This window comes from Oncorhynchus masou, chromosome 24 (assembly GCF_036934945.1).
Source record: "Oncorhynchus masou masou isolate Uvic2021 chromosome 24, UVic_Omas_1.1, whole genome shotgun sequence".
Lineage (NCBI taxonomy): Eukaryota > Metazoa > Chordata > Actinopteri > Salmoniformes > Salmonidae > Oncorhynchus > Oncorhynchus masou.
Genome location: NC_088235.1, coordinates 66,193,978 through 66,219,272, shown reverse-complemented (window position 1 = coordinate 66,219,272; position 25,295 = coordinate 66,193,978). Strand labels below are relative to the sequence as shown.

The window sequence follows — 25,295 nt, the reverse complement described above, 5'->3', positions numbered from 1 at the left end:
ATTGAATAGTGATTACACTTACCAGACGATTCCCTGTGCTCCTGAGCCGATGGGCCTTAGATTCTGGTAGCATTTCAGAACAGTGAAGGTGGAATCTCCGACATCTAAACTGTAGAGCTCCCTCTCTTCTCCTCGCTTGTTTTTATTCATGATGAAACCTTGAGGAGCTGCTTTCTGGGCATCCAAACTATGCTCTCTGGACTATTGACCCACATGCACGCACACAAATGCACAAACGCATGCACACACACACACATACACACAGAAAGAGAAAGAGAGAGAGAATAACATATTTTTATGATACAGAACACAGGTAGCTACGTATGTTCTGAAGTGCATATGTTTTTAGCTTTAAAGATCAAATCTGCATTAGGGGAAACAGAGCCACTGTTCACCCCAGTGCCTTTGTTATTGTTTTTGTTTTGTTATGGTAATCACATTGCAAATCTGACAGACTTTGATTTGTAAAGATATAGCATAATCATATTATTATATGTATTAAAGTAGAAAGCAATGGGTTAGAATAAGCCTAGTTAACCAACCCAAGTAAAATGAAACAACCATTTATGGCCAGCAATGTAAAATCTACCAGTGATTTATCCTGCAATAGAAGTCGTTCAAATGGTAAAATTAATTTATGTATTCTTCTAGGGTAGCCTAGTGGTTAGAGCGTTGGACTAAGGATGCAAGTTCAAATCCCTGAGCTAACAAGGTACAAATCTGCCGTTCTGCCCCTGAACAGGCAGTTAACTCACTGTTCCTAGGCCGTCATTGAAAATAAGAATTTGTTCTAAATTGACTTGCCTAGTAAAATAATGTGAATTTCACACCTTGGTCGAAATATATTATATTTATTCGGTCAGGCCAGGGTGTGACATGGGTTATTGTGGCTGCCTGAGGCGGTTCTTAATCAGAGTCAGGTGATTATCGTTGTCTCTGATTGGGAACCATATTTAGGCAGCCATATTCTTTGTGTGCTTCGTGGGTGATTGTCCTTAGTGTCCTTGTTCCTGTCGCTGTGTTAGTTTACTCTTGTATAGGCTGTTTCGGTTTTCATTACGTTCATTACGTTCTTTGTTTTGTATTGATTCGTGTTTACGTTTGTTTTTTAAACATGGATCGCAATCTACACGCTGTATTTTGGTCCGACTCTCTTTCACCTACAGAAAATCGTTACAGAATCACCCACCGCAAACGGACCAAGCAGCGTGTTAACAGGCAGGTGCAGCGAAATGAGGAATGGACATGGGAAGACGTTTTGGATGGCAAATGTTGTTATACTTGGGAGGAGATACTGGCTGGAAGAGATCGCCTCCCATGGGAACAGGTGGAGGCACTTAGGAGAGCAGAGGCAGCCGGAGAGAGGAGCCGGCGATATGAGGGAACACGGTTGGCAAGGAAGCCCGAGAGTCAGCCCCAAAAATTTATTGGGGGGGGCTCACAGGGAGTAGGGCTACGCCAGGTAGGAGACCTGTGCAAACTCCCTGTGCTTACCGGGGCCTAGAGAGACCGGGCAGGCACCGTGTTATGCAGTGGTGCGCACGGTGTCCCCAGTGCGGGTGCATAGCCCGGTGCGGTATATTCCAGCTCCTCGTATCTGCCGGGCTAGAGTGGGCATCGAGCCAGGTAAGGTTGGGCAGGCTCGGTGCTCAAGAGCTCCAGTGCGCCTGCACGGTCCGGTCTACACTGTACCACCTCCACACCCCAGCCCTCCGGTGGCAGCTCCCCGCACCAGGCTTCCTGTGCGTGTCCTCGGCCCAGTACCACCAGTGCCAGCACCACGCATCAGACCTACTGTGCGCCTCGTCTGTTTCGCGCAGCCAGAGCCTTCCTCCAATCCTGCGCTGCCGGAGCCTCCCGCCTGTTCAGCGCTATCGGAGCCTTTCTCCTCTCCAGCGCTGCTGGAGTCTCCCGCCTGTTTAGCGCAGCCGGAGCTGCCAGTCTGCATGGAGCTGTCAGTCTGCATGGAGCTGTCAGTCTGCATGGAGCTGTCAGTCTGCAAGGAGCTGTCAGTCTGCAAGGAGCTGTCAGTCTGCAAGGAGCTGTCAGTCTGCATGGAGCTGCCAGTCTGCATGGAGCAGCCAGAGCTGTCAGTCTACATGGAGCAGCCAGAGCTGTCAGTCTACATGGAGCAGCCGGAGCTGCCAGTCTGCATGGAGCTGCCAGTCTGCAAGGAGCTGTCAGTCTACAAGGAGCTGTCAGTCTGCAAGGAGCTGTCAGTCTGCAAGAAGCTGTCAGTCTGCAAGGAGCTATCAGTCTGCATGGAGCTGCCAGTCTGCATGGAGCAGCCAGAGCTGTCAGTCTGCAAGAAGCCGCCAGAGCTGTCAGTCAGCATGGAACAGCCAGATCTGCCAGTCAGCCAACTACCTGGCTGAGCTTCCTCTCAGTGCTGGGCTTCCTCTCAGTGCTGGGCTTCCTCTCAGTGCTGGGCTTCCTCTCAGTCCCGAGCTTCCCCTCAGTGCTGGGCTGCCCCTGTCCCGAGCTGCCCCTCTGTCCCGTGCTGCCCCTCTGTCCCGAGCTGCCCCTCTGTCCCGAGCTGCCCCGCTGTCCCGAGCTGCCCCTCTGTCCCGAGCTGCCCCTCAGTCCCGAGCTGACCCTCAGTCCCGAGCTGACCCTCAGTCCAGTGGGGTTCTGGGTGAGGACTACTAGGCCATGGTCTGCGGCGAAGGTGGACTATCCTAGGGCGCGAGGAGCGGGGACTAAGACATTTATAGAGTGGGTTCCACGTCCCGCACCGGAGCCGGAGCCACCACCATGGACAGACGCCCACCCGGACCCTCCCTATTGTTTTTATGTGCGTCCGGGAGTCCGCACCTTATGGGGGGGTTCTGTCACGCCCTGGTCAAAATATATTATGTTTATTCTTCATTTATTCGGTCAGGCCAGGGTGTGACATGGGTTATTGTGGCTGCCTGAGGCGGTTCTTAATCAGAGTCAGGTGATTATCGTTGTCTCTGATTGGGAACCATATTTAGGCAGCCATATTCTTTGTGTGTTTCGTGGGTGATTGTCCTTAGTGTCCTTGTTCCTGTCGCTGTGTTAGTTTACACTTGTATAGGCTGTTTCGGTTTTCGTTACGTTCATTACGTTCTTTGTTTTGTATTGATTCGTGTTTACATTTGTTTTTTAAACATGGATCGCAATCTACACGCTGCATTTTGGTCTGACTCTCTTTTGCCTACAGAAAATCGTTACAGTGAAAGTAATCTAAAAGTAACTGAGTTTGGGAATTCCAAAAGTTCTGTTACTGATTAAAAACAAGTTGGACTAGTAACTGTATTATATTTCAAATGTAACCTACCCAACCCTGCTGGTGACATCACCAGGCAGGAAATTAGTTAATAGACCAATAAGCGAGTTCCAAACCTCTATGCCAATAACAGATCATTTCCAGTTTTCTCCTCCCAACTCAAACCACTCAGTCCTATCAAAATTACTGCTCAAGGGTCATGACACTCCAAAATCAGATGATATTTTCAATCCTCAAAAGCGATCTTCTCTTCAGATAAGTCCATATCCCAGGCATTCTGTTTTGTAGAAGGAGCTACAATGTAAATGCCACATTCCAAAATGATTAGAGAAGATAAGCATAATGCATTTTACAGATCTGCGGTGCTAATCTTTACCATTAATTTGTTGGGTGAGGTACAGTGGGGCAAAAAAGTATTTAGTCGGCCACCAATTGTGCAAGTTCTCCCACTTAAAAAGATGAGAGAGGCCTGTAATTTTAATCATAGGTACACTTCAACCTTGACAGACAAAATGAGAAAATAAAATCCAGAAAATCACATTGTAGGATTTTTAATGAATTTATTTGCAGATTATGGTGGAAAATAAGTATTTGGTCACCTACAAACAAGCAAGATTTCTGGCTCTCACAGACCTGTAACTTCTTCTTTAAGAGGCTCCTCTGTCCTCCACTCGTTACTTGAATTAATGGCACCTGTTTGAACTTGTTATCAGTATAAAATACACCTGTCCACAACCTCAAACAGTCACACTCCAAACTCCACTATGGCCAAGACCAAAGAGCTGTCAACGGACACCAGAAACAAAATTGTAGACCTGCACCAGGCTGGGAAGACTGAATCTGCAATAGGTAAGCAGCTTGGTTTGAAGAAATCAACTGTGGGAGCAATTATTAGGAAATGGAAGACATACAAGACCACTGATAATCTCCCTCGATCTGGGGCTCCACGCAAGATCTCACCCCGTGGGGTAAAAATGATCACAAGAACGGTGAGCAAAAATCCCCGAACCACACGGGGGACCTAGTGAATGACCTGCAGAGAGCTGGGACCAAAGTAACAAAGCCTACCATCAGCAAGGGCATTGAAGGGCATTGAAGATGAAACGTGGCTGGGTCTTTCAGCATGACAATGATCCCAAACACAGCGCCCGGGCAACGAAGGAGTGGCTTCGTAAGAAGCATTTCAAGGTCCTGGAGTGACCTAGCCAGTCTCCAGATCTCAACCCATAGAAAATCTTTGGAGGGAGTTGAAAGTCCGTGTTGCCCTGCAACAGCCCCAAAACATCACTGCTCTAGAGGAGATCTGCATGGAGGAATGGGCCAAAATACCAGCAACAGTGTGTGAAAACCTTGTGAAGACTTACAGGAAACGTTTGACCTCTGTCATTGCCAACAAAGGGTATATAACAAAGTATTGAGATAAACTTTTGTTATTGACCAAATACTTATTTGCAAATAAATTCATTAAACAACCTACAATGAGATTTTCTGGATTTTTTTTTCTCATTTTGTCTGTCATAGTTGAAGTGTACCAATGATGAAAAATTACAGGCCTCTCTCATCTTTTTAGGTGGGAGAACTTGCACAATTGGTGGCTGACAAAATACTTTTTTGCCCCACTTTATATAAACTCAGCAAAAAAAAGAAACATCCTCTCACTGTCAACTGCGGTTATTTTCAGCAAACTTAACATGTGTAAATATTTGTATGAACGTAAGATTCAACAACTGAGACATAAACTGGACAAGATCCAGACATGTGACTAACAGAAATGGAATAATGTGTCCCTGAACAAAGGGGGGAGGGGGTCAAAATCAAAAGTAACAGTCGGTATCTGGTGTGGCCACCAGCTACATTAACTACTGCAGTGCATCTCCTCCTCATGGACTGCACCAGATTTACCAGTACTTGATGTGGAATGTTACCCCACTTTTCCACCAAGGCACCTGCAAGTTCCTGGACATTTCTGGGGGGGAATGGCCCTAGCGCTCACCCTCCGATCCAACAGGTCCCCGACATGCTCAATGGGATTGAAATCGGGGCTCTTCACTGGCCATGGCAGAACACTGACATTCCTGTCTTGCAGAAAATCACGCACAGAACAAGCAGTATGGCTGGTGGCATTGTCATACTGGAGGGATGAGCCTGCAGGAAGGGTACCACATGAGGGAGGAGGATGTCTTCCCTGTAACGCCCAGCGTTGAGATTGCCTGCAATGACAACAAGCTCAGTCTGATAATGCTGTGACACACCGCCCCTGACCATGACGGACCCTCTACCTCCAAATCGATCCCGCTCCAGAGTACAGGCCTTGGTGTAATGCTCATTCCTTCGACGACATACGCGAATCCTACCATCACCCCTGGTGAGACAAACCTGCGACCCGTCAGAGAAGAGCACTTTTTGCCAGTCCTGTCTGGTCCAGCAACGGTGGGTTTGTGCCCATAGGCGACGTTGTTGCCACTGATGTTTGGTGAATAACTGCCTTACAACAGGCCTACAATAACTGCCTTACAACGTTCCACAGGTGCATGTTCGTTAATTGTTCATGGTTCATTGAACAAGCATGGGAAACAATGTTTAAACCCTTTACAATGAAGATCTGTGAAGTTATTTGGATTTTTACTAATTATCTTTTTTTGCTGAGTTTATTTTCAAGAATTGTGGTGGCAGCATCAAGTTATAGGTATGCCTGACACAGGCAGGGACTGGGGAGTTTTGTCAGGCCCAAAATAAATATGAAAGGGGCAAAGCTCATGTAAAAACTTTGAGGAAAACCTGCCTCAGTCTTTTGAAGACCCAACACTGTGGTAGTTTTCTTTAAGTGGGACGATTACACACATTTTAACTCTTAGGACACATCAGAATGACTTTCTAATAGATGTTGAGTGTTCCTGAGCGGTCCAGTCTTAGTCCGGACATAAATCTGTTTGAATATCTGAGAAAAGATTTGAATATTGCGGTCCACCAATGATCCCCAACCAAATTGACCGCTTCAGCAATTTTTCCAAACACAAATGATATGTATGTGCAAAGTTAGTGAAATCTTATTCATGAAATCACAAGTGCAATAGATCAAAATAAAGCTTAACTTGTTGTTAATCCAGCCGCCGTGTCAGATTTCAAAAAGGCTTTACGGCGAAAGCAAACAGTGCGATTATCTGAGGACAGCGCCCAGCACACAAATGCATAACAAATCATTTTCAACCAGGGAGTTGCGACACGAAAGTCAGATATAATATATGCCTTACCTTTGAAGATATCATATTGGCACTCCAAAAGGTCCCAGTTACATTACAAATGGTCCTTTTGTTTGATAAAGACCTTTTTTATATAAAAATAACTGGTTTAGCTGGCGCGCATCAGTCAATAATCCACTCGGTTTCCCTCCTTCAAAATGCATACAAAATGAATCCCAAACGTTAACAATAAACTTATCCAAACAAGTCAATCAACGTTTATAATCAAACAATAGGTACCCTAATACGCAAATAAACAATAACATTTAAGACGGAGAACCGTTATGGTCTTTACCGGTAAAAAATACCAAAGAACACGCTCTCATTCACGCGCTTGGAAACACTACAAGCCAAAATGGGAGCCACCTAGAAAAACTACAATTTCTGGCTCATTTAAAAAAAAAAACATCCTGAAACTCTTTCTAAAGACTGTTGACATCTAGTGGAAGCCCTAGGAACTGCAATCGAGCACGATTTCCATCTGTTATAGAAGAGCCAGTGGTAGGATGAAAATGTTTTTTGGGGAGATGGTTTGTCCTGGAGGTTTTGCCTGCAATTTCAGTTCTGTTATAGACATTATTCAAACAGTTTTAGAAACTTTAGAGTGTTTTCTATCCAAACATACCAATTATACCATACCAATTACGGATGGCATCCCATGATCCAGCTACAGTGCCTAGTATGTTTTCACATCCCTTGCATAGGTGTCACTTACTGTTGAAGTCGGAAGTTTACATACACCTTAGCCAAATACATTTAAACTCATTTTTCCCCACAATTCCTGACATTTAACATTTAAATTTAAACTGAAATATAAACTTAAATTCTCTCATTTCCCCCTCTCCCATCCTGTCTCTGATCTAAGTATTCATTCCTGTCTTTTAAGCCCAGTCTGGACCGGACTAAATCCCAGAAACATTGGCCCGATTTGACTACATTGAAAATACATATTTCAATGGATAGTTAATTAACAGCAGGGGTCCACTATATATCTTTCACCTATTGTATCATGTCAAATCAGCGATTTCCATCCATTTTGAAATACATCCTTCCTTACCATTGAAAGTAACAGCCATTAAGGGTTCCACTAACTTTCACCTATCTTGTCAAAACTGTGATTTCCCCAAGGAAGGTAAGACGGAAACATGCATTGTGATTAGTCCATTATTAAAGGGCTAAATATGATTCAGCCCATTAGGGTTCCTCTGACATCCCGTCTGTTTTGCTAAAGTCTTATTTGTACAAAGCAAACACACTCAAAATGCACACCCACCCACCCATTGGTCTTAAATACATCTAAAACTAAAAGCATTGTATTTGGTTCAAAACATTCTCTAAGACCTAAAGCTGGAGGATTGTATAAAGGGTGTGACCCTTGAGCAAGTTGAGGAAGCTAAACTTCTAGGTATAACATTGGATGACGAAGTTGTTAAAGATGGGAAGGTTATAAAAACAAAAATCAACTGTACCAGTTGCTCAGGTGCTGGTCTTGTCCCATATTGATTACTGTGCGGTCATATGGTCAAGTGCAGCAAAGGAAGACCTAGAAAAGCTGCAGCTGGCTCAAAACAGAGCAGGAGGCCCTTAACTGCACATACAGAACTAACATCAACAACATGCATGACAGTCTTTCCTGGTTGAGGGTTGACGAGAGACAAACTGTGTGCTTCTCTTCTTGTGAGAAGTATTACTGTCATGAAAATGTCAGATTTTCTACATAATCAAATAACATTAATCTCAGACACCCATACATACCCCACAACACAAATACATACATACCCCACAAGATATACCACAAGGAGCCTCTTCACAGTCCCCAAGTCCAACGCACAGTATTATACAGAGCCATAATCGCATGGAACTCCCTTCCATCTCCAATTACTCAAGCAAACAGCAAAATGACCTTAAAAATGATCAAACAACATTTCATAGAACAGCAGGGACTGTAAGGGGGGGACACACAAACACATGCACACAGATACAATAACACACACATTATTTTTGTTGTTGTATTGTATTATTATCTTTTTATTGATTGTATATTGTTGTATTTTTTTATTTGTCATGTTTTGGGTTTTTTTGTGGACCCCAGGAAGAATAGCTGCTGCTTTGGCAAAAGCTAACGGGGATCCAAATAAACCAATATACACACACACACACACACACACACACACACACACACACACACACACACACACACACACACACACACACACACACACACACACACACACACACACACACACACACACACACACACACAGAGAGTCACAGTCACAATAGAATCACACCATTCCTCATATCAATCATCAGACAGAAGCCAGGCAGTCATAAGATCATTGTTCAGATGGATTAGCTGGGTGGATGGAGTGTGGTGCTTAGCTTTACTGCTTTTAGTTGTAGGTTATATGCCTGCATGGGTCATAACATTAATCTCGGACACCTATACAGTTACTAACATGCATATATAGTGTATGTCTGAATGAATAAATTAACAATTGCTGTATAATGATTTACAAACACACAATGGTTAATGAATGAAGCACAACCTTGTGTAGCCAACATTATGCTATAACAATGGAGCTAAAGTGCTAAGTTCTTGGGTGTTGTCAGTTACTGTGAGTTGCAGTCACCAGTAAACAGTAACACCTGCTAATGTTTTACAGTAACTGTTTATTGTGAGTAATCAGTATGAGACAAAATGATCAATACTGGCTATAACTGCAGTATCTTAGCTTCCATTTCAGTCAGTGACTGGCTGCACCAATAACAACTCTCTTGCGCTCTCCCTCTCTCCACCCTCCAGTCACAAGGCTTGGGTAGTCTATCAATGGGCCTGTGAGTTAGGACAGCTGATACACTTCTACAGCCCTGCAATTACAGTAAGCGACCCCCCATTTCAGCCTCCACTCCATTGTAATGACTGATGAACTGTGTTCATAATTAACATGATAAACAGCCCCTCAACACTGGCAGTCAATCCTGAGCCCCACCCATTGGGAACTGACTATAGCTTACATCTGGCAAAACATCCACAATCATTAATCTCATCTCAAACTATTAATACAGTATAACTGAGCATTGAGTAACACTGGAACATACACAGTACACATCTGATTTCATTTCTAAATAGAACATTCCTTTTGCATTTAATATAGAATAATACATTGTTCACAAGTGGCATTACCTACAGTTGAAGTCCGAAGTTGACATACACCTTAGCCAAATACATTTAAACTCAGTTTTTCACAATTCCTGACATTTAATCCTAGTAAAAAATCCCTGTCTTAGGTCAGTTACGATCACCACTTAATTTAAAGAATGTGAAATGTCAGAATAATAGTAGAGAGAATGATATATTTCAGCTTTTATTTCTTTCATTACATTCCCAGTGGGGCAGAAGTTTACGTACAGTCAATTAGTATTTGGTAGCATTGCCTTTAAATTGTTTAACTTGAGTCAAACGTTTCGGGTAGCCTTCCACAAGCTTCCCACAATAAGTTGGGTGAATTTTGGCCCATTCCTCCTGACAGAGCTGCTGTAACTGAGTGAGGATTGTAGGCCTACTTGCTCGCGCACACTTTTTTCATTTCTGCCCACAAATGTTCTATGGGATTGAGGTCAGGGCTTTGTGGTGGCCACTCCAATACCTTGACTTTGTTGTCCTTAAGCCATTTTGCCACAACTTGGAAGTATGCTTGGGGTCATTGACCATTTGGAAGACCCGTTTGAAACCAAGCTTTAACTTCCTGACTGATGCCTTGAGATGTTGCTACAATATATCCACATAATTTTCCCTCATCATGATGCCATGTATTTTGTGAAGTGCACCAGTTCCTCCTGCAGCAAAGCACCCCCACAACATGATGCTGCCACCCCTGTGCTTCACGGTTGGGATGGTGTTCTTTGGCTTGCAAGCCTCCCCCTTTTTCCTCCTAACATAATGATGGCCATTATGGCCGAACAGTTCTGTTTTTGTTTCATCAGACCAGAGGACATTTCTCCAAAAAGTACAATCTTCGTCCCCATGTGCAGTTGCAAACAGTATTCTGGCTTTTTTATGTCGGTTTTGGAGCAGTGGCTTCTTCCTTGCTGCCTTTCGGGTTATGTCGATATAGGACTCGTTTTACTGTGGATATAGATACTTTTGTACCTTTTTCCACCAGCATCTTCACAAGGTTGTTGTTCTGGGATTGATTTGCATTTTCCACACCTAAGTACGTTCATCTCAAGGAGACAGAATGCGTGTCCTTCCTGAGCGGTATGACAACTGCGTGGTCCCATGGTGTTTATAGTTGCGTACTATTGTTTGTACAGATGAATGTGGTACCTTCAGGCATTTGGAAATTCCCAATGATTCATCATCATCTCCCAATGATGAACCAGACTTGTGGAGGTCTAGAATTTTTTTTCTGAGGTCTTGGCTGAGATCTTTTCATTTTCCCATGATGTCAAGCAAAGAGGCACTGCGTTTGAAGGTAGGCCTTGAAATACATCACAGGTACACCTACAATTCACTAAAAGGACAGTCAATTAGCCTATATGAAGCTTCGAATGCCATGACATCATTTTCTGGAATTTTCCAAGCTTTATAATGGCACAGTAAACTTAGTGTATGTAAACGTCTGACCCACTGGAATTGTGATACAGTGAATTATAAGTGAAATAATCTATATGTCAACAATTGATGGAAAAATTACTTGTGTCATGCACAAATTAGATGTCCTAACCGACTTGCCAAATCTATAGTTTGTTAACAAGAAATTTGTGGAGTGTCAGGATTTGGCCAGGGTTGTTCCGGTTTTGGTCACTAGATGCCCCATTGTGCTTCTTGACCCTTTTGTTTTCCCTTGTTACCAGTTATTATTTGCACCTGTGCCTCATTCACCTTGATTGTATTTAAACCCTTAGTTTTCCTCAGTTCTTTGCTCTGTGTTTGAATGTTAGCACCCAGTGTAACGGCGTTCTTCGTTTGTTGCAAGAGAGTCGGACCGAAATGCAGCGTGTTGGTTACTCATGTTGTTTAATGAAACAAATGACGAATACATGAAAATACTGAGACAAAATACAAAACAACAAACGGAACGTGAAACCTAAGGACAGCCTATCTGATGCAACTACACAGAGACAGGAACAATCACCCACAAAATACAAAGTGAAACCCAGGCTACCTAAATACGGTTCCCAATCAGAGACAACGAGAATCACCTGACTCTGATTGAGAACAGCCTCAGGCAGCCAAACCTATGCAACACCCCTACTCAGCCGCAATCCCAATAACTAAAAAAAAAACCACTACGAAATACAACAACATAAACCCATGTCACACCCTGGCCTGACCAACTAATTAACGAAAACACAGAATACTAAGACCAAGGCGTGACACCCAGCCCCAATGATGCTGTGAACATTTGAATCCTACAGACGAAGAACCATATATGTGACATTTAAAAGATAAAAAAGAGATATACATGAAAAATCATTATTGGACACCCTTTTTCTATAGTGAACCGGTTTCACAAGCTTTCCACGCACTAATTAGCAATAATTTTAAATTTAAAGATAGGCTTTCGTGGAATAACCGTTTATGTGCACCACTCAGAATGGACGGACAAGCGCACAACCTTTCTGTTGCTGATGAAAATCGCAGAAATGTGGGAGAGAAACGTAAAACAAAACTAAAAGAATGGAAAGACAGGCAAAGAAAGATCTTACGGGATGCGGGAAAACCCTATACAAATCGTAAGGGTCAAGAAAAAACTGGGAAAAGCTGTCCAAAAGAGGTATGTGGAAGAACCGTATATCAAACAATCAAGCTAGCTAGCTATAGAGTACAGTAACTAACATGTATGTTCTGGGTTGTCTAATCTGTAACTATAGAGAAAATATATTAGTTTAAGTTCGTTGACTACTAACTCATACATTATCATTACAAATGTTATTGCTAGATTATAGAAGAAGCATAGCTAGCTACTTTTTCTCCATCCACCGGATGATTCGACATGGCTACAGTAGCTAGCTAGTTACACTGTATCCTGCAGGGAAGAGCGTGTTCCACGACGTGCAGAAAGGATTGTGGAAAATTGACTGATGAGATCAAGCTGCATCTGTTCAACAGTTTCTACACTGTCCCTGTCACGTTCTGACCTTTATTTCCTTTGTTTTGTATTTATTTAGTATGGTCAGGGCGTGAGTTGGGTGGGTAGTCTATGTTTGTTTTTCTATGTTTTGGGGTATTTCTATGTTTCGGCCTAGTATGGTTCTCAATCAGAGGCAGGTGTCATTAGTTGTCTCTGATTAAGAATCATACTTAGGTAGCTTGGGCTTCACTGTGTGTTTGTGGGTGATTGTTCCTGTCTCTGTGTTTTGCACCAGATAGGGCTGTTTTTGGTTTTCCACGTTTGTTGTTTTGTAGTGTTCATGTTTATCTGTTTTAATTAAACATGAATGAATATAACCACGCCGCGTTTTGGTCCTCCTCTACTTCACCACAGGAAAACCCTTACAGTCCTATACGAGAAACAACAAGCGTTGATTCTCTCCGGCTTAGAACAGGTTAGAAATAAGACAAAACGCCTATTATTATAATAGCTATATTGAACACTTGCATAGTTTAACTTTGAAAGTAATGATACGTACATTAACGTTAACTCTAAAAGTGCAGTGTTACACAATGGTGCAATACAAACTCATTATGTGTATAGGTTGGGAGTGTGTGAAAGATGGAGGTCTTGATCAAGCAATATCCTGAATGTGCTACAGTATATTAAATTCTGAATTCATCATTGTCAATTTTTATTGCAGCATGAGGTGAAACGGAGATGTAAACTTGAGGATACAAAGGAGAACAAACGACGGAAACAAACCTTCAAATACCATGTACAGCAAGCAGGCCAGAGATTGAATGTGTGCAAGGTCACTTTCATGTCTGTGTTCCAGCTAACCAACAGCCGTCTTCAGGCAAGTGAAAATATGAATTAATGTCTATATGAATATTAATTACAAACATATTGTATTCTCTGTACTAGTTTTTAATAACCTGCTAATTGAAATGTAATTGTTTTTGTCAGGTTATTCAGGAAAAGTTAGCTGAGGCAGGTGAGGTTGCAGGGTCTCCAGATCAAGCTACTGAGGCCAGGTCTCCTTTAGAAGATGGAAGCATAGCAATAGGTAATGCGCTATGGATTCCAGCCTGGATTATTTCACTATAGCAGTGCTCTAAACAATCTTCTAAATATTAACATAGAGTATCGAATGGATGAATAGCGAATTCTGAAACAAAAATATAAAAATGTTTTACTTTTAAACAAAATGATGGTAACTAAGCTGTCCAACTACCACCTGGGCGCCGATTACCTTCCCCCTCCCACCGGACAGCACTGGCCTAATTCTCGCCACCCTACAGGACCCCCGGCAACAAACGGCAATGGCGTGACCGGGATTTGTACCCCGGTTATAGCGACACAGTTGCACTCTAAGGCAGGTCCCTAGACCATTGAGAGAGTACAAGTTTAACAACATCTTGTTGTCTCCTTACAGGCCACATCGGATACATGCTACAGTGAAAGAGGGCATCAAGAAGCACATTCTATCTTTCCCAAGAACCCAGAACCACTACTTTCAGATGAAGGGGGATGTACACAGAGAATACCTCAGCCATGATCTGAATTTGTTGCGAATGTACCGACTATACAAAGAGAAGAATACCACATCATCTGCAAAATTCTGTGTTAATAGGGACATTTTCAAACAGCAGAGTCTCAATTTCGGCCAACCCAGGAGTGACACCTGTGGCAAATGTGACGCATTCTTCACTAAGATGTCAGCAGCAACATCTGAAGAGGAGAAGAGGAAGATTGCAGTTGAAAGTGAGTTGCACCATCGAAAAGCCGAAAAGGCCTACACACAGCTTCAAAGTGACACTGAGTGGGCTAAAGCCAATACTGACTGCCATGTCATTTCTGTGGATCTACAGGTGGTGATGTACACCCCTAATCTGACCCACTCCAATGTCTACTACAAGCGGCAGCTGTCAAATTGAAACTTTTGCATCCAGGAACTTGGAAAAGTAGATCCTGCACACATGTGTGTTTGGCATGAGGGGATTGCACACCGAGGGTCCATTGAGGTGGCAAGCTGCATATTGAAGTGGTTTTCTGAACGTTTTGTAATATTGACCTTAGGGACCTGCATATTGGCACATCACATTGATCCATATTTGATATTTACAAGTTGTGCTTGTTTTGATTGAATTAATTTAATTGTATTCTATTTTTGTAGTTATTCTATGGTATGTTCACATTGAGGACTTCATTTTAAATGAGACGAAGATTTCATGACTCAACTTTTGAGAAAAGTCATCAGTGCTATAGTTGATAGACCACCTTTAAATGAACCTCCATACAAATTCATTAACTACATATTGCATTTAAGTTCTTTACATGAAGGGCATCTGTACTTGAAAGTACTTAAAACATCATATCAGGTGTTAAAGGACATCTTACAAGAGTCATGCAAAATGTCACATACTGTTCTTCCACAAACTGAAATCATCACTGGAGATATACTGTTCTTCCACATTTTAAAACGGCAATAAAAAGTATTTTTTGAAATAACAAAAAAATATCAATTGTTGTTGGAAGATATGGGTATGGTGAATTATTTGTCAACCATAAAACACCTAATGTGGTACACACAATTAATAATATAAAAATAACTAATTATCTTCAAATGGAAAAGTTGTCACATATATGGTTCTTCGTCTGTAGGATTAATTTGTTGCTCCAGTTGGACTCTCTTGTGGTACTCTGTTTTTGTTCTTGTTTATTTATTTTTTGATTATCTTTTGAGGCTTTTTCTGCTGTACCTACCACCTTGTGGATTTACCTTTTTGACTTGGAGGACTACCTTTGTTCTCTTGGAATGACTTTTGATGTTGTGGATTTATATTTTTGCCTGAAGAACTTTCCTTTTTACTTTATTAAAACACCGTCTCAAGTACTGCTGTGTCTGCCTCATCTTCTGTGTGCTGCTGACTATTAGTGGCTCAGTTTGCTAAGTAACAGTTTCTCACACCAGAGACCCGGGTTTGTAACCGGGTCCTGACATGGAGTGGGTGCAAAATGAGTTTTAATGACTCCAACCTATGTAAAATTCTGACTTTAATTGTATATAGGGCTAAGTATTAAAACATTTCTTGAAATGTTAATATATGTGGAATAGATCATAAACTGCTTATGTGCCTATTTTGGCTATATTTTGGCTTCAGTTAGTGCTAAACACAGCTGCTAGAATCTTGACTAGAACCAAAACATTTGATCATATTAGTCCAGTGCTAGCCTCTCTACACTGGCTTCCTGTTAAGGCAAGGGCTGATTTCAAAGTTTTACTGCTAACCTACAAAACATTACATGGGCTTGCTCCTACCCATCTTTCCAATTTTGGTCCTGCCATTCAGACCTAAACGTACTCTGCAGTCACAAGACGAAGGCCTCCTAACAGTCCCTAGAATTTCTAAGCAAACAGCTGGAGGCAGGGCTTTCTCCTATAGAGCTCCATTTTTATGGAAAGGTCTGCCTACCCATGTGAGAGACGCAAACTCAGTCTCAACCTTTAAGTCTTTATTGAAGACTAATCTCTTCAGTAGGTCCTATGATTGAGTGTAGTCTGGCCCAGGAGTGTGAAGGTGAACGGAAAGGCACTGGAGCAACGAACCGCCCTTGCTGTCTTTGCCTGGACGGTTCCCCTCTCTCCACAGGAACTCAATTTAACCTTGCGCAATACCCTAGATGCAGTTGCACCCCTAAAAACTAAAAACATTTCTCATAAGAAACTAGCTCCCTGGTACACAGAAAATACCCGAGCTCTGAAGCAAGCTTCCAGAAAATTGGAACGGAAATGGCGCCACACCAAACTGGAAGTCTTCCGTCTAGCTTGGAAAGACAGTACCGTGCAGTACCGAAGAGCCCTTACTGCTGCTCGATCATCCTATTTTTCTAACTTAATTGAGGACAATAAGAACAATCCAAAATTCCTTTTGATACGGTCGCAAAGCTAACTAAAAAGCAGCATTCCCCAAGAGAGGATGACTTTCACTTTAGCAGTGATAAATTCATGAACTTCTTTGAGGAAAAAATTATGATTATTAGAAAGCAAATTACAGACTCCTCCTTAAATCTGCGTATTCCTTCAAAGCTCAGTTGTCCTGAGTCTGCACAACTCTGCGTGGACCTAGGATCAAGAGAGACGCTCAAGTGTTTTAGTACTATATCTCTTGACACAATGATGAAAATAATCATGGCCTCTAAACCTTCAAGCTGCTTACTGGACCCTATTCCAACTAAACTACTGAAAGAGCTGCTTCCTGTGCTTGGCCCTCCTATGTTGAACATAATAAACGGCTCTCTATCCACCGGATGTGTACCAAACTCACTAAAAGTGGCAGTAATAAAGCCTCTCTTGAAAAAGCCAAACCTTGACCCAGAAAATATAAAAAACTATCGGCCTATATCGAATCTTCCATTCCTCTCAAAAATCTTAGAAAAGGCTGTTGCTCAGCAACTCACTGCCTTCCTGAAGACAAACAATGTATATGAAATGCTTCAGTCTGGTTTTAGACCCCATCATAGCACTGAGACGGCACTTGTGAAGGTGGTAAATGACATTTTAATGGCATCGGACCGAGGCTCTGCATCTGTCCTCGTGCTCCTAGACCTTAGTGCTGCTTTTGATACCATCGATCACCACATTCTTTTGGAGAGATTGGAAACCCAAATTGGTCTACACGGTCAAGTTCTGGCCTGGTTTAGATCTTATCTGTCGGAAAGATATCAGTTTGTCTCTGTGGATGGTTTGTCCTCTGACAAATCAACTGTAAATTTCGGTGTTCCTCAAGGTTCCGTTTTAGGACCGCTGTTGTTTTCACTATATATTTTACCTCTTGGGGATGTTATTCGAAAACATAATGTTAACTTTCACTGCTATGCGGATGATACACAGCTGTACATTTCAATGAAACATGGTGAAGCCCCAAAATTGCCCTCGCTAGAAGCATGTGTTTCAGACATAAGGAAGTGGATGGCAGCAAACTTTCTACTTTTAAACTCGGATAAAACAGAGATGCTTGTTCTAGGTCCCAAGAAACAAAGAGATCTTCTGTTGAATCTGACAATTAATCTTAATGGTTGTACAGTCATCTCAAATAAAACTGTGAAGGACCTCGGCGTTACTCTGGACCCTGATCTCTCTTTTGAAGAACATATCAAGACCATTTCAAGGACAGCTTTTTTCCATCTACGTAACATTGCAAAAATCAGAAACTTTCTGTCCAAAAATGATGCAGAAAAATTAATCCATGCTTTTGTCACTTCTAGGTTAGACTACTGCAATGCTCTACTTTCCGGCTACCCGGATAAAGCACTAAATAAACTTCAGTTAGTGCTAAATACGGCTGCTAGAATCCTGACTAGAACCAAAAAATTTGATCATATTACTCCAGTGCTAGCCTCCCTACACTGGCTTCCTGTCAAAGCAAGGGCTGATTTCAAGGTTTTACTGCTAACCTACAAAGCATTGCATGGGCTTGCTCCTACCTATCTCTCTGATTTGGTCCTGCCGTACATACCTACACGTACGCTACGGTCACAAGACGCAGGCCTCCTAATTGTCCCTAGAATTTCTAAGCAAACAGCTGGAGGCAGGGCTTTCTCCTATAGAGCTCCATTTTTATGGAACGGTCTGCCTACCCATGTCAGAGACGCAAACTCGGTCTCAACCTTTAAGTCTTTACTGAAGACTCATCTCTTCAGTGGGTCATATGATTGAGTGTAGTCTGGCCCAGGAGTGGGAAGGTGAACGGAAAGGCTCTGGAGCAACGAACCACCCTTGCTGTCTCTGCCTGGCCGGTTCCCCTCTTTCCACTGGGATTCTCTGCCTCTAACCCTATTACAGGGGCTGAGTCACTGGCTTGCTGGGGCTCTCTCATGCCGTCCCTGAGGGGGTGCATCACCTGAGTGGGTTGATTCACTGATGTGGTCATCCTGTCTGGGTTGGCGCCCCCTTGGGTTGTGCCGTGGCGGAGATCTTTGCGGGCTATACTCAGCTTTGTCTCAGGATGGTAAGTTGGTGGTTGAAGATATCCCTCCAGTGGTGTGGGGGCTGTGCTTTGGCATAGTGGGTGGGGTTATATCCTTCCTGTTTGGCCCTGTCCGGGGGTGTCCTCGGGTGGGGCCACAGTGTCTCCTGACCCCTCCTGTCTCAGCCTTCAGTATTTATGCTGCAGTAGTTTATGTGTCGGGGGGCTGGGGTCAGTTTGTTATATCTGGAGTACTTCTCCTGTCCAATTCGGTGTCCTGTGTGAATCTAAGTGTGCGTTCTCTAATTCTCTCCTTCTCTCTCTCGGAGGACCTGAGCCCTAGGACCATGCCCCAGGACTACCTGACATGATGACTCCTTGCTGTCCCCAGTCCACCTGGCCGTGCTGCTGCTCCAGTTTCAACTGTTCTGCCTTATTATTATTCGACCATGCTGGTCATTTATGAACATTTGAACATCTTGGCCATGTTCTGTTATAATCTCTACCCGGCACAGCCAGAAGAGGACTGGCCACCCCACATAGCCTGGTTCCTCTCTAGGTTTCTTCCTAGGTTTTGGCTTTTCTAGGGAGTTTTTCCTAGCCACCGTGCTTCTACACCTGCATTGCTTGCTGTTTGGGGTTTTAGGCTGGGTTTCTGTACAGCACTTTGAGATATCAGCTGATGTACGAAGGGCTATATAAATAAATTTGATTTGATTTGATTTGATTTGATTCTCTGCCTCTAACCCTATTACAGGGGCTGAGTCACTGGCTTACTGGTGCTCTTCCATGCCGTCCCTAGGAGGGGTACGTCACTTGAGTGGGTTGAGTCACTGACATGATTTTCCTGTCTGGGTTGGCGCCCGCCCTTGGGTTGTGCCGTGGCGGAGATCTTTGTGGGCTATACTCGGCCTTGTCTCAGGATGGTAAGTTGGTAGTTGAAGATATCCCTATAGTGGTGTGGGGCTGTGATTTGGCAAAGTATGTGGGGTTATATCCTGCCTGTTTGGCCCTGTCCGGGGGTATCCTCGGATGGGGCCACAGTGTCTCCTGACCCCTCCTGTCTCAGCCTCCAGTATCTATGCTGCAGTACTCTGTGTCTTGAGTGAATTTAAGTCTCTCTCTCTCAGGACCTGAGCCCTACCTGGCCTGATGACTCCCTGCTGTCCCCATTCCACCGGGCCGTGCTGCTGCTCCAGTTTCAACTGTTCTGCCTGCGGCTATGGAACCCTGACCTGTTCACCGGACATGCTACCTGTCCCAGACCTGCTGTTTTCAACTCTCTAGAGACAGCAGGAGCGGTAGAGATACTCTGAATGATCGGCTATGAAAAGTCAACTGAGGTGCTGACCTGTTGCACCCTCGACAACCACTGTGATTATTATTATTATTTGACCCTGCTGGTCATCTATGAACATTTGAACATCTTGGCCATGTTCGGACTGGCCAAACCTCATAGCCTGGCTCCTCTCTAGGTTTCTTCCTAGGTTCTGGCCTTTCTAGGGAGTTTTTCCTAGCCACCATGCTTCTACACCTGCATTACGTGCTGTTTGGGGTTTTAGGCTTGGTTTCTGTACAGCACTTTGCGATATCAGCTGATGTAAGAAGGGCTTTATAAATAAATGTGATATGTAAATACCAGTCCTACACTATGCAACAGTTATTGTACTCTAAATATATCCCAGGCATAGCTGTCTTTATCACCTAATTAACAGTACACTGAATGAACAATGTTGTAGACATGGTGTTGTCAAGACTTCAAGAGTGGCAGAGGGAAGATTCTAAGGCTTAGGCTATACATTGACCATTCAGATATTTACAATTCAGAATGTTTAAAACCAACAGTGATCAATTTCTATAAATGGCCCTGACAAGCAACAGTGTTTTAATACCGTCATAATAACCTTGGCCAGCCGACCTTTTACCGTTATACGCCCCTTACGGTGGCTGTGGCTGCCAGGTAAAACAAAACATCGGCGCCTTGACAATATGATGATGATATGACGATAACCAACCTCGCTAAAAATGTAGCAAGTATATCTATAATTCCCAAGCAGGCATTTTGGTAATAGCCTTGTTTTTACAGCCTATGCGATACGTTATTAACATACACATAGCGGGATAGCCTATTTTGAGCACTATCCTATGCCAATCCAACAATCGAATATATCGTGGTAGCCTTCCCTGTTACATTGAATCATAGACATTATAATATGTTGACAACAAACCGCATCTGTAGTTGCGTGCGATTCTCCGCAAACGACCCTCCCCCACAGCTAAACAATACCATGGACAGCGGCGCAAAAACATTAGCGCTTACCTCTGTCAACAAAATACAGAACGATCACTCCTCGATTCTCCACAATAGTCCGGGTCCTTGACGATGAATTCAGTTTATTTTTAAGGATAATACAAATTTCGCTATTATGTTGTCCAGCTTCAAACATGACCTCCCCGAATGCACTACGCTCTCTGCATTGCCAGGCTGTGCGCGCACTGCAGAAGACATGCGTACCACGTCACTCAAGCCTACGTGTGGGTAAAAGCGGAGCTACCAAGAGGAAGAGGTGAAGCGAGAGGTTTCACTTCGACCAAAATCGGTCCACGAAAAAGAAGCCCACAAAGTGAGGATTGTTTTGTATTGGAGGTCAATGAGAAAGTGTCGAATTTGGTCAGCAAAAAATGTAATTGATCATTTGCACATTAGGCTTATTTGATATAATTTACATTTTGCAATGGTTAGATTGATATTTCTGAATAAAATAAGTAAGTGGACGTACGTGGCATTTTGGCAACTTACCGAAAAACGACTTTATGTCGGAGTTGTGCCTGTTGTCATAAAAATAGATAGAGAACTTCTCATGGATATAACACATTTTAGTATCGACATCGCCATTGAGGGCTTCCACCATTTGAAATTAGTTAACTGGGTGGATAGTTCTATGAGTTGGAATCAATCAGTCAATGAAGAAGAAAATTGACTATTTTACACTTAAGATAGAATGGGCAGCACCACTGAGGCTGTCACAGACGTTACAAAGGCACAAATACAAAAATGAGTCCTCTATCTATCTCTATGGCCGGTTGTTCGCACATGTATCTGCCCTTTCATTGACCAGAATGGCTACACTTGATCTCGCCTCCTCTCGCCTGCCTTCCATCTTTGAGGACGTGCATTTCCATTGTTAGAATGGCCAGTCGAATATCTTTTCAATATAATAGACAACATTTGGAGGTTTTTCTTCTTCCTCTACGTTATAATGGTGCTCCACCAACAAACGTTTAAGGTGCATGCAGCCACCTACTGTGCTGGAGTTTGTGATCAATCATGATTTGCCTAATTCTGTACTATAAAGAAAATGTTTTATAATAACAATCATATAATCCCTACTAACGTCTAACAAACGGTCCCTCATCCCCAAAACCATTCCACCCCCCCCCCCAAACTCTTCAAACGTTCCCTCCTTCATGCTGAAACAATCCATCAACCTGTCATTTCTGCTTTCCATAATCTGAGTTGTGTTGTGCTTTCAATGAAAGCTATAAAAAGTACATTCCGGTTTTGGTGGCATGCATTGCGTGGCCTTTTCGTTGCTTTCTTTTGCAAATTACTATGAACTAACAGATGTATTTCCTAAAACTTGTCAAGGCTAAACATCATATTGCCTAAGGTCGATGTCTGCGCCCCCTCAGAAATCGGATTAGCATAATACAAAAATCCCAATAAAAATGTGTCAATTTGAGCTAGAGATATCCGTTGCATCCACCTATGTTGCACTTCCACATTCCACATTCAGCCCTTTCTGAATCCTTTAACTCAATGCTCTCGGAGTTTGTGCTATTAGTTCAAATAAACATAAGTGCTTATTTGGACATAACTAACTATTTTACAATAAAAGTGAGGTAAGTTATTGGATAAGAAATTAACAATAATCTAGTAACACCTCATTCGGCCGCCTTTCGTTCCAGTACTCTGCTGCCTGTCACTGGAACGAATTGCAAAAATCGCTGAAGTTGGAGACCTTTATCTCCCTCACCAACTTCAAACATCAGCTATCTGAGCAGCTAACCGATCGCTGCAGCTGTACATAATCTATTGGTAAATGGCCCACCCATTTTCACCTACCTCATCCCCACAGTTTTTGTTTTATTTATTTACTTTTCTGCTCTTTTGCACACCAATATCTCTACCTGTACATGATCATTTATCAATCCAGTGTTAATCTGCAATATTGTAATTATTCGCCTACCTCCTCATGCCTTTTGCACACATTGTATATAGACTCCCCTTTTTTTTCTACTGTGTTATTGACTTGTTAATCGTTTACTCCATGTGTAACTCTGTGTTGTCTGTTCACACTGCTATGCTTTATCTTGGTCAGGTCGCAGTTGTAAATGAGAACTTGTTCTCAACTAGCCTACCTGGTTAAATAAAGGTGAAATAAAATAAATAAATAAATAAAATGTATTTCGACCCGCATAATTCTAGACTATTATTTTATCTTAATCAGTTTTATGTATTGCTTTATCATATTGTATACTGGAAGTGATTTTTATTCGCTCTGGCCAACATTGTTGTTGTATACTAACATTAACCTTAGCTTGTTGGTTCCTGTGAGATTGTAAGCATTTTAGCTAGCTGTTTAAAAATCTACTCGCTGTTGTTATCATTTATGTAAAAAGACAATCAATAATTTCAATCGTGTAAGCACATGGATATACTTTTTAGCCAAATATTTATTTATTTCAGACTCATGACTTAAGTGGCGGGCTGTGATTGATGGACTGTGAAACTCAATCTCCCATGATTCGTAGTACCGGAATTGACCGTGTTGTCCTTTGTAATATAATTACTCTGCATATATTACTCTGCATATAATGTATAATAATAGAAGTAACAATTACATTTAGCATTTTATTTAGATCTGTGATAGTGTAGCTTGTTTACTGGTATGTCCTGAAAAATTACTGGTATGTCCTGTCTGCACAACCATTAAAGTGATTAGAGAGAAAAAATTAGAATATTTTAGCCTTAGTAGTTGCTCAAGGAAACCTTGCTGATAGTATATTAAGATGTTAGTCACAGTCGACTCAGAAAAAAAGAGTGCTTTGGGGCACCATTTGTGTCTGTAGGGGAACCCTCTAAAAATAGGTTCCCGATTGAACCATTTAAGATCAGATAAAAACTCTTTCTGAAAGTGTTGATTGTTCATTGTCCTACAGCTCACTGTCTTTATTGACGATCAGGTAAAACACAGAATGACTGTTGTAGCCTAAGTTTGTGCACTGGGACAGCATCAACGGCAGCATCAGTGGACTAGACTGTTTATTTATTTATTTTACTAGGCAAGTCAGTTAAGAACAAATTTTTATTTTCATTGACGGCCTAGGAACAGTGGGTTAACTGCCTGTTCAGGGGCAGAATGACAGATTTGTACCTTTTCAGCTCAGGGGTTTGAACTTGCAACCTTCCAGTTACTAATCCAACGCTCTAACCACTAGGCTACCCTGTGAAGGCTTACTGTCCAAGTCTACAGGGGTACAGGGGTACAGGGATGTGATCCAACAGTTGTGCAACCAATAACACTATATGACTTTGGCAAGACTGCCCTACAAAGGCAAAACGCAGTAACTTCAAATTTAGTCAAACATATTTGATCTTTTGTAATGGTTTCCTGACAATAACAAGCCAGTTGATCAGAATATATCATGGATTATCAGATTTTGCTGTCTGTCTAGATTTTGCAGTGAAAACAATTGCGTAGTTCCTGCGTTTTAACTTTTTAGGGTAGACGTGGGAGCCTAATAATCATATCTTACTATGAATATATAGCAACAATACAATAAAATATAGGTCTACAACATTTTACAAACATGGAGGAACCCAGTCTAAGTAGGCTATCGGTCAAGTATAGTCATAAAATAAAACAGACCTCCTAAATCTTTCTGTTGAGCACTTTGGCATTACAAGCCAGTTACTAAAAGTACTCAGAGTCATTGGAAGTACTATACAGATATTCATTTTCTGTCTAGTTCTCTGCCAATAACTAACTCCAATAACTGAATCAGCCTTCTTAATCAGTTTATTGACCTTGTTCCTGACGTGGACAACTTAATATCCAAAATAACCCTTTACGTACTACCTCATTCTGGAATTATTACATTTACATTTAAGTCATTTAGCAGACGCTCTTATCCAGAGCGACTTACAAATAGGTGAATTCACCTTCTGACATCAGTGGAACAGCCACTTTACAATAGTGCATCTAAATCATTTAAGGGGGGGGGTGAGAAGGATTGCTTTATCCTATCCTAGGTATTCCTTGAAGAGGTGGGGTTTCAGGTGTCTCCGGAAGGTGGTGATTGACTCCGCTGTCCTGGCGTCGTGAGGGAGTTTGTTCCACCATTGGGGGCCAGAGCAGCGAACAGTTTTGACTGGGCTGAGCGGGAACTGTACTTCCTCAGTGGTAGGGAGGCGAGCAGGCCAGAGGTGGATGAACGCAGTGCCCTTGTTTGGGTGTAGGGCCTGATCAGAGCCTGGAGGTACTGCGGTGCCGTTCCCCTCACAGCTCCGTAGGCAAGCACCATGGTCTTGTAGCGGATGCGAGCTTCAACTGGAAGCCAGTGGAGAGAGCGGAGGAGCGGGGTGACGTGAGAGAACTTGGGAAGGTTGAACACCAGACGGGCTGCGGCGTTCTGGATGAGTTGTAGGGGTTTAATGGCACAGGCAGGG

The 25,295-nt window shown here is 42.6% G+C and overlaps 1 protein-coding gene across 3 annotated transcripts in view; it reads right to left on the bottom strand.

Annotated features, from left to right (window-relative positions):
- Window positions 1–21,054, bottom strand: part of LOC135512508 (mitogen-activated protein kinase 8-like) — a 45,612-nt gene extending 24,558 nt beyond the window's left edge. For all 3 annotated transcript variants that reach the window (XM_064934599.1, XM_064934598.1, XM_064934600.1), the window contains exons 1-2: window positions 20,883–21,054; window positions 23–201 (exon numbers count right to left, since the gene is read on the bottom strand). In XM_064934599.1, coding sequence (XP_064790671.1) covers window positions 23–150 — 128 coding nt within the window. In that variant the 5' untranslated portion in view covers window positions 151–201; window positions 20,883–21,054. The remainder of the gene's footprint in view (window positions 1–22; window positions 202–20,882) is intronic.
- Between the last annotated feature and the right edge of the window lie 4,241 nt (window positions 21,055–25,295).